This window comes from Condylura cristata, unplaced genomic scaffold (genome assembly GCF_000260355.1).
Source record: "Condylura cristata isolate star-nosed mole 26May11 unplaced genomic scaffold, ConCri1.0 scaffold00002, whole genome shotgun sequence".
Taxonomy (NCBI): domain Eukaryota; kingdom Metazoa; phylum Chordata; class Mammalia; order Eulipotyphla; family Talpidae; genus Condylura; species Condylura cristata.
In genome coordinates this window covers 66465492-66483801 of record NW_004567103.1, presented here as the reverse complement: position 1 = coordinate 66483801, position 18310 = coordinate 66465492, and the positions used below count along the sequence as shown (strand labels likewise).

The 18310-nt window shown below is 37.4% G+C and overlaps 1 protein-coding gene across 5 annotated transcripts in view; it reads right to left on the bottom strand.

Annotated features, from left to right (window-relative positions):
• GTDC1 (glycosyltransferase-like domain containing 1) overlaps positions 1 to 18310 on the bottom strand; it is a 307853-nt gene that overhangs the window by 13264 nt on the left and 276279 nt on the right. For all 5 annotated transcript variants that reach the window (XM_012728985.1, XM_012729002.1, XM_012728989.1 and 2 more), the window contains one exon: positions 10119 to 10228. In XM_012728985.1, the coding sequence (XP_012584439.1) occupies positions 10119 to 10228 (110 nt within the window). The remainder of the gene's footprint in view (positions 1 to 10118; positions 10229 to 18310) is intronic.

The following is an 18310-nucleotide window of genomic DNA, read 5'->3' as shown; positions in this document are numbered from 1 at the left end:
TAGCTTATCCTGTAGGCTGTCACAGGATTAGTGGGAATCATATGTAATACTCAGCACAAAGCAGGGTACATGCTCTAAGTACTACAATGTGTCAAATACAATAATGCTATGAGTTTTGTCATTAGGGTGATAATTATTGTACAATTACATTTCTTCATCTGACTTTAAAAATGGAAAAATGAACTTCATTTGCTTTCTTAGACTGGTTTGTTCATGAAAAATTAAAACAAAATTATCATTTTGAGGCTGTAAAAGATTTGTGTGTATGTGAAATTAAGATCTAAATAAAAACATAATGTACCTAAATGGTTAGTGGAACATAACCACAGATCAGTACAGTAATATCTCTATAATGATTTTAACAGAAGGTCAAAATCAATTTAATTAAATGTATACAATAAATCGTATGCCTACTATGCGCTATATAGTAATGTTGTGACTACGGGTTGTGAAATTAAGTTAGATCAACATGAAAAGAAATCCAACAGAAAAGAAAGAAAACATCAGAATTCATCCACTGAAATAAGAATGTGCTATGAAAGCTCCGTTGCAACTGTAAGTAAGCCTACACACACATACGCTAGGTCACTGTGTGTGACAGTGTACACTGGGGTGGGTCATGGTCAAAAGTTTGAAATCACTGATATATTAGAATCCTTGCGCTATATGAAGCCACAGAAGGTAATCCTCAACTGTTTTCAGTTATTGAAGTATGACAACTATATAGTTAAGTATAAACAAATCCCATGGATATTCATACAAAGGAGATAGTACATCTGTTTTAGAGGTCAGGGAAAGTGGTTGAGATGAGTTTTGGAAGATGAGTGGAGCTTTGAGAAGTAATGGAGGAGGCGGGGCTCCAGGCAGGACACGCAAACCGTCTACCGGGAATATTGAGCAATCTGGGCTACAGCTCAGGATATTTATGAATAGGGATTGAAGTAAGATTAGGCTGTTAGTTGAAATCACATTGAGAAACTCAGACCAGTGAGACTGTACTGAATTTGATAAAGTCAGGGTAAGAGGAGAAGGTAAGATACGGGAACTCATTGGTTAGTTTCTCATGGGAGAGAGGTATGGGCAACTTTAGTCAGTCCATGAAGTAAGAGGACCTAAGGAAGATGCTTTCAGTGGGAAAGGAAAAAGGCCCCTCAGGGTATCTAGAGGTGAAGAATGAGCAATGAAAGCTTTAAAACTACACACTAGAGAGGCTGAGACTATCTAAATCTACTCTTCGTACCTGCTTGGGGTAAGGGCTGGGCCCGGGAGTACAGAAAGATGAGGTGAAGCAAAGGAATGAAATGTGCTTTGAAAGAGCATTATTACTAATTGTTATGCAATGAAGATTTCAGAAAGTATCTCTCTGTTTATTTCCCTTGGGGATGGGGGTTCTCCCCTTTCCCCAGTTTAAAAGTGACACATCTTCATCTCCAAGATCCTTTCTAGTTCTAACCTTTTTTGCGTGCCTTTATTTAATGGACGTGTAAACTAAGGCTAGGAGAGGTGGTGGCACATCAAAGAGAGATAGAGAGTTGAAACTATTACATGTCAAACCTTCTAATTTGGGGGTAGTGTACATCCTGTTGTATCATGTACATTTTACAAATGTTAACCATTTAGGAGAGGTGAGAAAGATGAAAACGCTTACTAGTTAGAGCCGGATATTCACTCCCTGTAGTGCTGCTTTCTCTCTGTCCTATATTGCAGGAAAGATGAATCTGTGAAAGGCAGATCTTCTGCCAGAGTCCCTTATTGCGCTCAATATTATTTTGAAACTCCAAATCATGACCATATCCAAGTATAGGAATACAGGACCTCAAAAGGATAACATATTGGCACAGTGTATATAAGCCATGTTTCTGGAGGTCTCCTGTTGTCAGCCCCGAGTCACATACATATTTCAGGCTTTAAAACTGAGATATGTAAAGGATCTGTTTAGAATAGCCTCATGGTCTATTAAAGTCATGAGCTTCTTTCATTCATATTAATTTACCTAATTCCTCCTATCTTTCACCAATACACATTTCTCATAAACTTTGAGGACACTTTATGAAAATCAAAGACCATTTGTCTCCAGTATGTTTTCATAGTTATAATTTTAAAGAACAATTTCTTAAGAGATGCTTGAGGAGTTAGATTCCTGAACCTATTATCTTCATGGTCTTCCCTCTGGTAAGACAGATAAATTATCTTGAGGGTTGCACTGAATTGTCTAGTTACAATAGAAAAGATAAACATTCCCCTTACAGTCTGCTCCTGTAGACGTAGACTTCAAATAGGTCTGAAGTTTAGGCATGCCAGGGAAGGCGTGCCTGGCGGTGATTATGGAGAAAAGACTAATTCTTACAGGACATACTGAGGAATGGGCGAGTTCTGGTCACTGTGTCTCCTGAGCCTGCAAAGCATTTGGGAGGGGAGGGCAGTGGAAGGGTTAACAAATCTTTCCTGAGACCGGAAAGAGACCCTCCTAAATACTGAATGAGAATCAATCTTTGTCAGGGGTATCACTGAGAGCTGATCAGGGAGCCCACCTTTCCTACGGTGAGTGCTGCTAATTTCCACTCTGTGTGGCTGTCTCTGTTTCAAAAACTGGAGTGTTCACCCACCAATTGTGATCTGGTCAGTTACATATACTATGGCCCTGTAGGGCAGCCAGTGACAACTGATCATAGCACAGCAAATGACAGGATGAATATGGGTGCTCTGAGCAACCAGAAGCGGGGTAAAGGAAGGCTTAGCACAAGACATAAAGACATATCACTTTGACTGCAGAGCTAAGTATCAGGATGATGCTGTGAGCTGGGATTTTTCTAGGTGGAGAAACAGTATGCATATGCTTTTGGGGGGAACAGGAGAGGAATTTAGGCAAAAAGTGCTTAAATCACAGCAGTAGGCAAATGCACAGGTGCATCGAGGAACTGGCAAAGAGAATCAGAATTCACGAGACACTAGGGTAGGGTCTCTGAAGGACCTTGTTTAAGTCCATCCTTCAGAAAGTCTACGAGGTATGTTCTTATTATTGTTATACTAAAGTGATTCTCTTCTTGGATGGTTTAGGTTTACCAAAGAGGTATGTAAATTGAGTATCAAAATGTCTAAAGGCAGTGAGACCAACCTGTAGCCTTTGGAGGATACAAGAAAATAAAGGCAAGAATTTGGGAAAGTGGCAACAGAAACAAAGCCATGAGATTCATTTCTATGAGATACAGGCTTTCGTAAGTTACATGGCATCACTGTGCAATAATATACATTGCCATCAACACATTGAAAATATTTCCCAACAATCTGGTCAGTCTTATGATATGCCTTTACTTTATTCCTTCAGTCAATGCAAGCTCTCTCTCATGAATTTTTTGCATTTACATGCATTTGTCACTACTGGCAAAATTAAAGCACTTTTGACTACCATTTCAAAAAATTACAAGGAAAAGGAAGAAGTTTAGGGAATGGTATCATCTGAAGAGAATGAGTTTATTTAATGTTATTAGCACATTTATTTCATCTAATATATAGTGATCTTATAATTCAACATTGACCAATATATGAAGAGCTTTTCTTTTGCTAGATTTCCCTTGCAGCAAGATTTTTATACCTTTTTATAAGTCTAAGTTTCTTTTTATACCTTTTCATAAGGTATAAGTTACTTGGGTTCCTAGAATCTTCCTAGTATTTCTCTCAGTATATTTGCTCTACTGAAAATGAGATTGGAGTTGTGGGCTGAATGAAAAAGGAGACGGGGTGGGACATACACGTGATATTGTTATTCAACATTTGACTGCAGAGCTAAGAATCAGTACTATGCCAAGATCACAGGCATAACGTTTGTCATGCTAGATGCTAACCAGAGCTTTCCACACACTGTTCTTAACCTCAAATTAAAGGTGAACTAGAAAGACTTCTGTCTGCCAAAACCACAGTTCAGGTTTTTATTTGCCTTGCAACTTTTCTGGTTCCTTTAATATCTACAGCCAAAACTTTTTTCCCTACCATGTCTGCTGTAGGGAAAGAAGAAACCTGATGTAAGATTTTGGCTCTTCATAGAAAAGAATATTTTGTTTAGAATTATCACTTGTGGGAAATCATTAAGTATACAAACACATTCCATTAATTTGATATCTTAAGCATTTTTTTTTAACCATATCAAGGGCTAACAATGTGACCTTGTCATGAGAACGGGCCAAGACTAAAGTATTTGCATTGAAGAGCTTCTAGACTTTTCAGTTCATTTGTAACATGGAGTCTGATGGATGGTTTATGTAGCAGAATGACCTTTCAATTTTCTGAACTAAAAATAATTAATATAATGGCAAGAGTGAACTTTTAAGGTTCACTATCATTAATGTCTTCTTTGGATCCAAGCTATATTAAAGGCTCACTCCAAATAAAAACTCTAAATTAGGGAAGTTTTATAATAAAATTTGCATAGTGGTTCAGAAAACACAATCGGTCCTCCCACAATTTAACTAATTATGCAAAATCCTCAAATCACTCATTAAATGGCTTATTATTATTATTATTGCCTATTGTTATTTCCTTTCCTATTGTCTCAATTTTTCTTCTGCAGATATGTAAACTCAAGTTACCTAGAAAGCTATGGGAACCATCCCCAAACTGATAGTTTGCCTCTGGTTCTTATAAATTAAACTTTATCAATCTGGAAGGATAGATGTTTTAGGTTGGGCAATTATCTGCTGAGGGAACTGTGCTTTGTAGGCAGTTTAGCAGCACCCTGGGCCTCTACCGCTAGATGCCAATAATATGCAGCCCCGATAGCTGTAGCAATCAACAATGACTCTGGACCTTACCAAACAGCCCCTGGAGGTGGAGGGCAAGGCCACTCAGCTACTCATGAGTGACAACTCATGCCAAGATGCCAACCTAGAAGTGATAATTAACTTCATTCCTGCAGACACTGACCTCTCTTGACAGCCACTCTACTTATGGGGCGGTAGCTAGTTGTATATTCACTCACCAGTTGGGATGTTTCCAGCAAGAAGACTATGGGCAATACACTTAAAAAAACTGTTAAGGGTTATTTACTCCAGAGTAATGGGTTCACTCTGATGAAGGCAAACCTCTTGGATAGATTTGGCTTACTCTCTGATGAGCCTCAGGTCATGAAGCATATGAAAGATCTGTGGTGCTGCATGGGGCAGCTCAACAAATATTTCTGCTCTACCCCATTCTGTACTCAAAGCAGGACTGCATTTTCTGGGCCCCATTTGCCACTGTGCAGTGCCATGTAATAAGTGCTGGCCACCAGGATGAGTGGAGCTCAAGGCCACGTTTAGTCTAGAGCTCTGGACTTATGGCTGAGCGGTGAAAGTCCTTCCACCGGCATGGTAATAGACAGCATTTGAAATGCTGGCTGTTTGAGTCTCACTATCAGCTTGAGTCCCTCAATGACCTGAATGAGTAGAATACTCCACTGCTTAGTTGTAAAGACATTACACAAGTAAGATATAAATCTTATGTGTTTTAGGCCACCAAGATCATCTGTTAAGCATAACACCACTTTTCTGAATGAGCTGAAAGATAAGCAAATAACTGAAAAATAGGTTTATTATAAATCAAGTAACATACATTAAAAGAGAGAATATCATATAAAAGCACCTAGAGTCTCCTTAAATCTTTGGGTTATGTATAGCAAACTTAAACTTTCATTGACTAATTCTTTTGTATTTAGAAATCATATCAATGCTTCTTTCTATATTTCTCATAAGGTATGTAAATTACATTATTTTACTATGATAAACTCATTCTTTCATCCATTAAAATCATGCTTATTGACCATTAAATATATGTCAAATGTCATTTGGAACACCTTCCCACTTCATACTGCTTTTGAAACCTTTCCGGTGATGAAAACACGGAAGAAAAAGTGGGCGTGCACTCTAACACCTATAGGGTGAGATGTTTAGGTCATGGATTCCAAATTTTCTTTAAACTTTCTATGTGCAAGATGATTATTGGAGAAAATGGAAATAATTGTACAGGAAGGGCCAGGAATTTCCCACCACGAGTACTTCTTGCTTTCTCACCTATAAAACAGGTAGACCTGATATGAACATCCGTCTGGAGTGGAGCTGAGTACTGGCAGTGTTGGCAGACTGACAAGGCTTGATCTGGGGCTTCATGCCTGGGTGACGGCTGACTTCATGTAAATGACTTAACCTCTCTGCTTTGCTTTTCTCAGCTATAAAATGGTAATCACAACTGTGCCTAATTCACAGAGCTGTGTGAAAGGTTAGTAAGGCAATGCATAAAGGGCTTAGAACAGTACCTGGCACATGACAAGTGCTCAGGAAATGTTAATTCTAACATTTTAAAGAAATGTCCTTCATAAGTGATGACTAGAGTACTGGAGTTTGATGGTAAATCCAAATGTCACAGAACATGCCTGCGTTGTCACTATTTTGTTTTTAATGTCTAGCTCTGCGCTTGGCACAAAGTCAGTAGTTAAAAACATTATTGAGCAAATAGAGAAGTAGGGATGAGGAGACCAACTGCCAGTTCTACCCTACCATTGTTACGGCCCCTGTACCCACTGGAGAATGGAGAATGTGAGTCAATGCCCTAAATCTCTGTGCTCTTTGGTAAAATTAAAGGATGTTACAAATGTGTTAAGAACCTGAATCAACCCTATCACACTTTTCAGGAAAAAAAGTCTATAAACCTCATAACATAACTTGAGCATAATCAACCTACTAAAAAATAATCAACAGTATGGAGACCCTTTTACAAATTGATTGATCATAGCATGTTCTATTTTGAAAAGGAACTTAATGAAGATTACTTGTTTGCTCAAAAATGTAAGTAAGACTTATTGGCACTAATGTCATCACTCAGAGATAACAGTTTCCTAAGGAGCTCAAGGAGAGGGAAGGAAAATAGCATTGGATGATATAGTTAACTTTTCTTAGTTCTCAACCTATCAAGGGTTACATGTGAAGGACAACTGTGACTTACAGTTACACTAATTGAAGCAATTGATGTCTTCACTCTCAGATTCTCTATCTATCTATAAAATGGGGCAATGATTCCTATTCCATTGGGATTATCATGACCGCCACATGAAACTACCTGGCAAAGGATCAGGATGAAGCAAATTTTCAATAAATAGCAGCAATTAATAGCATGAGAGTTAAAATCACAATCACAATAAGAAAAATAATTTGCTTGAAATCTCCTTCCTAACAGACAGTGATTCTGCTAGCTGGTATAAGCCAGTATACAAGTTGCAGTATGTAAGTTGCATGACTTGGGCTTCAGCTATGCTAATGTAGCACCTGGAAGGGACAACAGGCAAAGAAATGTAAACCTTCTTATTACTCCTATTTGTAGATTGCTGGATGTTAGTTGGGGAAAGAATAATGTTTAAACCTGGAAAAGCAGTTGGGGCAGAAAACAAGAAAAATGGAAAGGTAGTGGTTCTAGCTACTACCTAGCTGGGTGATCTCACCTAATTTCTCTGTGCCTTAGTTTTGCACACCTAAGAAAAGTTGAGATAGGAAACTGAACAAGGCCACTAGAAGAGTGAAGGAATTAATATTTGTAATTTCTGAGAACAATGCGTGGGAATAGTCAGTGGTGTGCAAGTGCTAAGAATGGGACAGGAATGGCTAGAATGAACACAGAGCAGCCTGTTAGGGAGCCTTGGGAATAAAGAAGGCCACTTGGGCACAATGGCCACCTGTGGCACAAATGGACAGCTAGCAAACAAATGGACCTCAACAACCTGGGCTCCCTCCACACATGGGGGAAGTGTAGCCACAGTGAGAGTTCATACACATTAGAAGTGACAGCTATGGACTAGAACTAAGGCTGAAAGAAGCCTCAGTTGAGACGGGAGAAACAGGAGTCTGGATGTAAATAATATGATGCTCCTTGCTAGAGGCTTCCACAGCAGTGCTTAATCATTTCAGTGTCCTCTTAATAATGTAAGTCTCTCCCCAAGGCAGAGCTGCCTAAGGGGGGAGAATGAGTTTTGTTCACTATTGAATCTTGCTCCCACAATGTTCAGTAAGTGCACGTTGAAGTGAAGCTTAAGTGACTAATAAGATTGGCTCTAATTACTGAGCTTGGGGCCCCTAATGCAGCCCACCCCAGCCCATGGCGCCACACTGTTTTAAAAAGCTTCATGTTAATGTATGGGAGGGGAGACTATGGTCTCCCCATGTGAACATGGCCTTTGAGTAGAATCCTAGTTTGCTTTGTAGTGGTGGCTTAAAGCTACCCCAAGTAAAGCCGACCAAGAAGTCTCCTGCTTAGAAGTTTCCTCCAGTCTCTTCTCAGTTCATCCACAAACACTTCCAAACTGGCACAAACAATACTGAGCTCACCAGCTTTGCAAATGAACAGTCTTTTCTTTTTCTTACTCTCCAGTCATTCATCTACCAAATTGCCATCTGAATTTTCCTTAAGAATCTTTCTCGTATCCAGTCCTCTCACTAATTTCACTAATCTTTCAGCCACCACTTCTATCTCACTGTAGGATATACCTTCCAAAATATTTTTACTTGACCAGTTCAAGATCTAGGCTCTTTCTTCCTTACTTCTGCCAAAGACGTTTTGGTTATCAAGACCCTCCATCTGTTGATCCCACTCAAGCTGTGTAGAGTGCATTTAATTATTTATTAAGGTTTACATGCAGAACCTCTTGTTCGATTTATATTAGCAACCCCACTGAAGTTGTTCTCTCATTTAAATACAATCTCTAAAATGTTTGCTTCTATATGCTTTGCCTATGTTTCCCTTTTGGAATATTCTAATCCTTTCGCTGTTCAAGTATTAGCTCTTTAATTAACATTCTACTCTAAGCCACATGTGTCAGTGTTAATATATAATTGTATTATCTTGTGTTTTACTCTCTCCTGCACTTATGCACAAGTGTTCCTTCCCAAGAAAACTATAAATTATATGAGGGCAGGGAGTTTATATTTGCTTACTACCCCTGTGACGCAACAAATATTCACTGAGTCCCTGTACTACACCAGGTGGGGCACTAGGCTTTGTAGGACAGTGATGAACAAGAGTTCTTGTTCAAAGTGTATGTGCAAGTGATACTAAAAATTACACATAATTATATAATTATAAATGGAGGTAAGCACTATGAGGTAAAAGGACAGGGTGTCTTGAGATCATGACAAAGCTACATATTAAAGCAAAAATGTCCCTGAGTTAAGATCTAAGGGATAAAGTATAAACAAACAAGCAAATTTCCAAGGGTCTTATAAAAGCTGGCTCCTTAGAGGAATTGCAAAAAGGTTGATCTTTGTGAACACAGAGGACAGGAGGTGAGACTGGTGAGATGAAGCTGCTGAAGACCATGCTGAGTAGTTCCCAGCAGTGTACCAGAACCAAGAAGTTCCGAGCAAGTGACATTAAACCCAAAATGGTCCTTGAGCATGATGCACGATGGCTGAGGTCATTTCTAAAATATTGTTGTCCGTATATTTGCAATTTTCAAATGCAGCAACACCCAAGCTTATGTGCTATGAAAGGGGTCAGGATGCTCAGGTCACTAACCTAAACATGCCCCATGAGGACACAAAGTGAAAGACATGATTCTGAAAAGGTTCCATGGGGCCTATAGTAAAAGAAGACCGACTTTAGAATTTTGCTTTTTTTCTTAAGTTCAATTAAAAAAAGGCACAGATAAATGACACTATGCTATGGATTCTGGTCTAGTTCTCATTACAAGTTTGATACCGAAATACTTCACACAGGCCACCTAACAGATGGTAATGTACTTCAGCCATTACCAATAAGAGTAGGATTCAAACCAGTGACCCCAGAGGTGAGAGGTTGTATATCCAATTACAAATCTCCACTTTCCTTAAGTGTTAAAGATGCCTAGAGCAATATATTTTATTTACATCAAGATGCATTGTATAAACTATATTTGATAAAAGAGATGACTTCATGTTCTCATCTTAAATCATGCTTACTTAAGTATTTTTTTTTAATTGAATCACACTTTAATGCCATCGTATAATCTTTTGGTTAACAGTGCTCATCTTGATTATTCTAACAAAGAGAGACATGGAAGTTAATACTTAAGTTGTAGAGCTTATGTCATCTATAAAAATACACATTAGAAAACTCAAAAGTGTTACCTGGGACATCTGTGAAGGTTTCTCCAAGGACAGACACATGGAAATTGAGTCCTAAGTCCTTCAGATGCATTAATACCTTAAAAAAACTCTCTGGATCTTTATCATGCTCCCTGGAAATAAGCACAAAAATATAACTTGTGATACCTTAGGGTAGGTGTTAGGAAAGGAGTTTGTACAGTATCGAGCCCTTTCTTGATACACCGCTAGGGAGGGGAGCCTCTGGCATCCAGGCAGAGATGTTCCCCTACAGTCTTATATTGTAGCATCAGCACTATGTGATTTCATGAATAAAACTTCTCTCCCATGGATCAAAAGCTAGTCTTAATGAAGTCTGAAGGCTCTGCAGTCTGTTAGTAAAAGGGAAACCTATCATGTTTTTCACATTTTTTGGTAAGGCTATAGAAAGTCTCGTACATTTTCCTTTCTCCTAACATCGCTAATTTTCCACTTAACGTAGGTTTTTAACAAAAGAAAACACCAGTCTTCAAAGGACGATTCTCCCCTGATCATGAGAATGTACCAAAGATGCTTTTCATTTCCATGAGTCTGAATACCTTCCGCTCACATTTACCAGGGCTCTTTGTGCCCACAAGGAACAAACAATTTAGGGAGTGAGATTACAGACTCTCTCACTAATCTCTCATTTTAAATAATTGAATGGAGAATTATAAATACATCAAAAGGGGGTAGGCCTGAGTCTAAGTCTGCTGAGTATTAACGTAGGGGTGGAGGTTAGTCAACATATAAAAGAATAGTAATAAAGATAATTCTTTCATTTAGTAGAAGCTTTGAAAAAACACAGATTATTTTTGTTTGTTTAGCTTGTCAGTCTTTTCTGTAATGACAGAATGAGAGGCTAAAGGACAGTAAAATAAAAAAAATAAATCACCAATTCAAGAAATCACATTAAAATGGAATGAGTTATTTTTTACATTCTAAGGTGTGAACATTTCAGTATTTTTTGCATTTAATTACACTGTTTTAAATTATCTTATTTCAGACAGATGTGGACCAGATGTCTTCAAAATATTTGTCTTTTTATTTATAATTCAGAATTTTAACTTATTTTTACATTACAGAGAAATAGTTATATATCAGCAATTGAATTTCTCATTTACTAACTAATTATGTAAAATAAATCTGTAAATTGATCAAACTGCTATATGAAATATGAAAATTACATCATTCAGGAAATCTCATGAAAAATGACATCTGCAACCCTAAATGTGTTAATTCACAATTCAGTCAATATTTTCAGTATCAAGAATTAAAACAAATGCATCTTCTGATTCACATTTTCAAACGGCATTTATAATCTTATGGAATTATAAGAGCTTATAGAATTAGAGTTCTGTAACAATTTATCTTAAGCTCGATCTCTCTCAGTTTCATTTACCTCAACTAATAAAGAAGGCAATGGAAAAATGTTTGTTGCTTTTTAAGATGATGCACATTACATGCAAGTCCCATTGGGAAGATCTGGATAGTACTCATGTATAGTACTGCTATGGGCAAGAACAAAGACTCAAAACAGTTTGAAAGTAAAGAATACGCCATATGCTATCTTTAACCATATCACTCAAAGAGCTGCTACCTAATCTGTAATATGTTCTTTTAGTCTGATTCTCTTGGAAATACTTCATTGAAAAGAATGAAACAATATAATATATATTAAAGAGGGAGTAACACTATAGGGAAATCTAGCCACTGAGTTTTCTAAATTTTTCATTTTGAGTTCCAAAAATTTTAGCTGTGGCTCTTTAAAGGAACATCTATTGTAAGTAATTCCTGTTGGTTTTTTTTTTTGTTTGTTTGTTTTGTATTAAATTATAAATACACACAGTTTGGGGTTGGAAGGTGGTTTAATCGGGTAAAAGCTGCAGTTCTTAAAATATTTCAGTGTGAGTATTTTCAAAACAGTAGGCTTTATGTCAGTGTTTCTACATAAGATAAATGCACTGCAATCCTACTGTATTCTTTAGATTTTTTTTATAGTTCAACAAAAGCTTTCATATTCAATAGTCACTTTGCATACAGCACAAAGAGATTTGTATGAATCGCCTTTCTTTTTGTTTAAACTTTAATATATGGACGAACGTAAGGTGAGATTTCTTTTCGTCCTCCAAATTATTCTTCAAAATAAGAGGCATTTTATACCAGAGTCCTTATAAACTATCTAAGAATATCAGAACTTTCTTGATTACATTATTTTGACCAAAATACTATTTAGGGAAGTTGTATTAACCTGAAAAATATTAACTGATAAGAGTTTTGGATGGTTTTAGCAGCCATTCACTTGATAGAACTAGCAAAAAAATGGAAGTATGAGAATTTAATACCAACTTAGTGATGATTTTAAGGAGTGTGCACTATTTGAAATGTTGGATGTTGCTGAAAACTAGTATCTTAAAGATGACTGAAAAAGCATAAGTTACTACTGGACATGGTGAGAAGTAGGTTTCTAGAGCTGGGAAAAGATTTCCAGGGATGACATACATACATTGTTTTGCAAGTCTTGCATTGCAAAGCATTCAGAGTGAATTCTAGGGGGAAAAGGGTGGAAACATCCCAACTGCTGGAAAAGGTGGTACCTTTCTGATGTCAAGGATGCATGGGAAGGAAACTTGGGCCAAAAGTACTTCATGAAATAAGGGTGGTAATAGAGTAACACCTTTCAAAATATTCTATCTATGTGCTTTGAAGTATTAGTTATCTAAATTTAATTGATTACACATTACAAGTGTCCCTCAAAGCATATATAGTCAATCTTGCCATTTTTTTTCCCTTGGTTTTCTCTCTAGAAAAATGAGAAATCGCCCAAGATTTAGACAACCATTAAAGATGTGCACAAATATTTAGTCACAGCCATATATTAAGGAATGGGTGCTATTTGATGGCAGTGTTTAATATGTTCTGTCAAGCAAAGAAGTCATTCTAGCTATCCAATGGGTCAGCCATGTATCATACCCCAGGACCCTGGGTATTAATGGATACATTTAGCAGAACATGTGAATCTGTCTTAATTTCCTTTCTAAGAAATCTAATGTGATGCTCACTTATAATCTTAACATAAAGCATTAACTATAGGAGGGGTCGGGACTTATAATTGAGTGGCCCTTTCAGCCAACACTGTCAAAATTAAACACACAATTATAATATACTCAATTCTCTACAATCACACTTGTAGAATTATGAGATTCTAAATACTCATCTCCTCTCATCCATTGCTGGTAGGAATGTAAATTGGAACAATACTTTAAAGGACAATTTGATAGTGTACATAATATATCTTAAATGTACATAATTTTGCCCCAGTAATTCCAAATTATTAAAGTTACCATATAAAATAATTAAAAAGGTACACAGAAATTCTGCTATAGTATGTTCATAATAGCATTGTTGATAATGGCAACCATCTGTAAACAACCTAGTGGGGTGGTAAGAAAATATATTTGACACATACATATGATCAAATACTGAACCATTAAAAATAATGTAGACATGTATTTCTTAAATGGAAAAATATGCAAGAAAAACTGTCATGTGAAAGGGAGGTGACAGAGTAACATGTATTATATGATCTGTTTTTATAAAACAAAGTTGCATGTGCCTAGAAAAAAAACTGGGTTGAACTCTACCAAATATTAACCATCTGTAGGGAGTACATTATAAATCTCTTGTCACCATTTTCTATGGTTTCTTTATTACATTTTTGATATAAATCATTTTAATGCTCTTAAGGAATCACTCCCCTAATAATTTGATTAAATTTGTATTGATGGGTGTTTAGCTTCACTGTAACAATTTTAGTATTTACAGCAGTATAATTTCTCATTTCCTGTAACCTTCTACATTTGACAGATACCCACCAAGTAAATTTGCTTCATCACAAAAGATCTAAAAGATGAGTCAGAGTCTAACCATCTCCACAATTCCCACTTCTGACTAGGTAAGAAACAGTCTGGCTGAGAAGCTACTCCTCCAAAGCCCAACTATGGCAGAAGAGACCAGCACGGAAATATTTCAGGCTTACTAGAAACAGCAGACATAGCAAGAACAGCTTTTATTCCCAAATATTATTCAGAACATTTGAAAAGCATAAACTGTTTCCATGTGTTTTTTCTTCCTATATCTGTTCTCTCTCTGTTGCCTTTCCCATTTAGTTTTTCAGAGCTAAATTTCTTCTTATTCCTCACTTAACATTCATCCAGTAAATATTTATTGAGAATTGCTAAGCTTTCCATACTTTTCACTTATACTAAACTGTTACCCTTTCTCATTTTCCAACATAACTTTACACTTATTGAATGCAATCTCTTTGATCTAGTTCCTTGTCTTGTCTGGGCAGAAACCTAGCTGTTCACTGGTGCTATTGCTTTCCCTGTAGTGCATCAATGATTGACAGCTCCATGAGGGAAAGATAAACGATGTCTGTGTTGGTCCTTACTAATACCAAGTACCCAGTATCTAGCCAAGTTGTAGACGCTACTTGTGCTCATCAATATCTGGGTCTTCCTTCCTTGTAGGCAGAGAAAAAAAAGACTCCTTGTTTTTCCCATTATAGTCGGAAAGAGACCACAGGACTAGTTGCAAGCAGTTGATATATGTCACTTCCAAGTAGACTCAACTAAAAGAAGTTCTGGATAGCACTATTTCTGCTGCAGGGAGCCCTTTTGACGTCTTGTGTTGGTTTTGTTAAAAGAATGAAGCATTTGCCATATGGAGGAGAGTTGCCCTATAAGGCTACCAAAACATGTAGTAGACTCTGAATGAATGTGAGAAGTACATTTCTGCTGTGTCTTAACACAGCAGAGATTTGGATGAGGTAGGGGGCTTAGGGGGTGGGGTGGTGTTCATTATCGCAGCAATAATGTGGCCAGTGCTGACATGTACATTATCTATGGCACAAAATTAGCTTCTTTAAAAATATTTGTTGAATAAATGAAGGTGTGGGAGAAAATGAATTACATTTAGAGTGTTCCAGCTATGTTCAAGACCCCATGGCAGGCACCTGATCATAATCTTACTTAAGCCTCTCAATCATGTGGTCATGCAAGTATAATTATCCCCTCACCTAAGATCACACACAAGAGATTGAATCTGTGTTTGAAATCATGTCTCATCACTCCAATCTTATCTTCTGTCATCTACACAGTCTTTGACTTTTAAAAACTTCTTTCTTTGTACAGATAAGAAGAAAAAGAATTGGCACCTTTAGTCTGTTGTTTTACTTCTAGATCATTGAGCTATGGACATTCTTTAGATTCATGTTACTTGTTGCTAAAAGTCCACTGGATAAGAGATAGCAATAAGGTACGTCCAGCACCCTTGTCTCAAGCTTCACCTGTCTGACACTCTGATCATTTCATCTTTACTTCCTCATAATGAAATACCTCTTACTACAAATTCAGTGACGTGTTCCTTATTCAAAAACGTAAACTTCTATTTGCATCTGTGCTGATTAAGCTCATTTACCTTTCTACTATCTGTTCTAAGGCCATAAACTCTTTGCTTCTTTCTACAGGCCTGATATATTACACGCAGTACTTCTACTTCTTAAATGGTGGTTTGAACAGAATTTAGTCAGGACTCTTAACCAGCCACTTTTCAATTCCACCCTTCTTCTTCCTATTTCCTGCTCTTGCTCTTATTCTAAGTGTCTCTCTCTGGTCTACTAGCCCTCCTCACCAGCATGTTCTTACAGTTGACTAAGAGTAACACTGTCCATTGTGACTTTCTCCAAACATTATTCATACTGCATTCTGCAGTATGAATTAATTTTAGGGGGCAAATGAAGATACAGTTCAGAGAAAGGTGGTTTTACCATTAACCAGTGGTATGATAACAGACAGCTGTGTTACACAGTTTCAGTTCCTTCATCTTTAAAATGGGGTGGTCATACTACTTAAATTTAAATACATTTGTTATTAGGAATGAAAGAAATGCCTGATACAGAAAAACTCATTCTCTTCATATTTGGTATTTGTGGCATTTTAATATTTTATAAACTTTAGACCAATTTATTCCTTCTGCTTTCTACTACCAACACATTCAAGATGCTAAGATATTTTGTGTTTATTGCTTTAGGAAAAATATAGGTCAGGGAAAAAGCCTCTCCAAAAAGAGAGAACCATTTTCCTGGTTGATTATAGAAGTAGAAACAGTTGTAGAAACAGTGTGGCCCTCAATAGGTAAAATTGTCATGAAAGTGTAGATTCACCCTCTCACCTACTGTCCCTGTTCCACCTCTAGACCAAAAACTGGAAAGACTGACGTGTGAGAGTCAAAGGGAATGGATGTGTGAGTTTCCTAGAAGTCATGCACTATGTCTCCTGGGGTAGACGTTAGGGAAGCAGTGGGATTCCATAGCATGAATGTGTGAGCGAATGTGTGTATCCCCAACAGGCAGTACTGAGAACATTTGTGAGAGATTCTTTGTGGGAGCACAAGAGTGGAACCATGGTTCCTTTGAACCCCATGGAAAAAAATCATAGCACCTGGCAGACAGATAGAAGTTAAGCAATCTCTTAGCAGTAGCCTGTAAGGAATGGAGACTAGGAAAATGGAAGACAGAATCTCGAGCTTTATATCATCATATTGAAATGGGCCACTGCACAGAAATTAAGTTCCAGAAAAATAAAATTCTAATTTATTCATATCAGGGTCTCATGCCATCTGCACATTCATATTCACATCTCTCCTTTTATTAAGAGAGAAAGAGATGTCTGTCTTTCAAAATTGAGTCTGTTAGAGCTCTAGATGTTCTAAACCTTGCCTCTTTGGGGGAGAGCCATGCTTTCATATTCAGTTTCCTTTCTGAAGTTTGCAATCCTAGTCCTACTTGACAACTTCTCCACTAATGTCTCTGAGGTTTTAAGTGATCTCTTTTACCTGACAACTTTAATTAACAACAATAGTTCTAATAATGTATTAATTCTAGATGATTTTTCACAGATCCTTTTATCTTATGATATTAGCTGGACCTCTTTTCTTATCCCCCATCGTTTCCCTACCACTTTGCTCCTTTGCCTCCCATTCTCATGGATGAAAGTGCTCTCTATCAACCTCAATTCCTGCTACTGTCACAAGGTGTTCTCATGACTCCTAGCCTTTCTACTTTAATGCTACAACCACACTCTTTAGAAAACAACCTTGCTTGGTTTCTATATAATGGAGTTAGACTACAACCTAATGACCTTCTTCTCATTGAAATCTTCCCACTCATTCCATCCAGAAGGCCACCCAGTGAAAACCATATTCAAAGAATCATTTTTTCCCACTAGGTCTCACAACATGATTTCCATTTAAATCTCTCCAGTGCTAAAAGCTTAGACCCCCTAGGTTGTTTCTCTTTAACAATGATTTCCACTCTTTCTGGATATTGTACACAGTAATTTCATTCAGCTGTCTAGGTTGCCAGTGAACTCTCTTTCTTTGTAACTCTGGCCAGTAAAGCCCATAGACACCAGGCCTCAAAAAACTGGTGTCTTAATCCAAGTGAAGTGGGTCTTCCTCACCCTTGGGATATTACTTAAGAGGCAGCCACCATTCTGCACATGTTTAAATCATCATAATTATTTCCTTCCAGACCTGGGAGTAAATGGAACTTTTACTCCCATGGAACTAAATCTCTTTTCTGTCCCCAATTCATTAAGTCTCTCTATGTTTCACTTAAAGTCTCTTCCTGTTGAATTTTGTGATTAGGTCTGTAAGTTGAAACTGGGTAACTGCTTAGCTTTTCTTTTGAGTTATAACATTTCCCTCCAAGAGATATATAACAAATACATTCAAAACTGTTTGCAAGTTATCCTGAGAGCTACCTCTTAAATATGCCTCCTATATTTAAAAACTTCTCCCAGGATTTGGTCTAGGAAATACTGGTAACTCTGAGTAGGAGGATGCAAGATTCTGTTTCCTGCTTTACCACGGCTGCCAGGAAGCTTACAGTCAGATGTTTTTGTTTTCTATTTTTTTTAAATCTATTTTTTGTTTAAAGATTTTTTTAAAAAGATTTATTTATTTGTGCATACAGAACTGGGGTACAGGCCAGAGGCTCAGGGGCGGCGAGAGGCTTCACCATAGGCAGAGTGGGGAGCAGAACAGGCAGATCAAAAAAGTACACTGCTGAGGGGAGCAGTGGGTGGGTCAGGAGAGGTCTGCCATGCCATGTGGTCACCTCTGGGGCAGGCCGG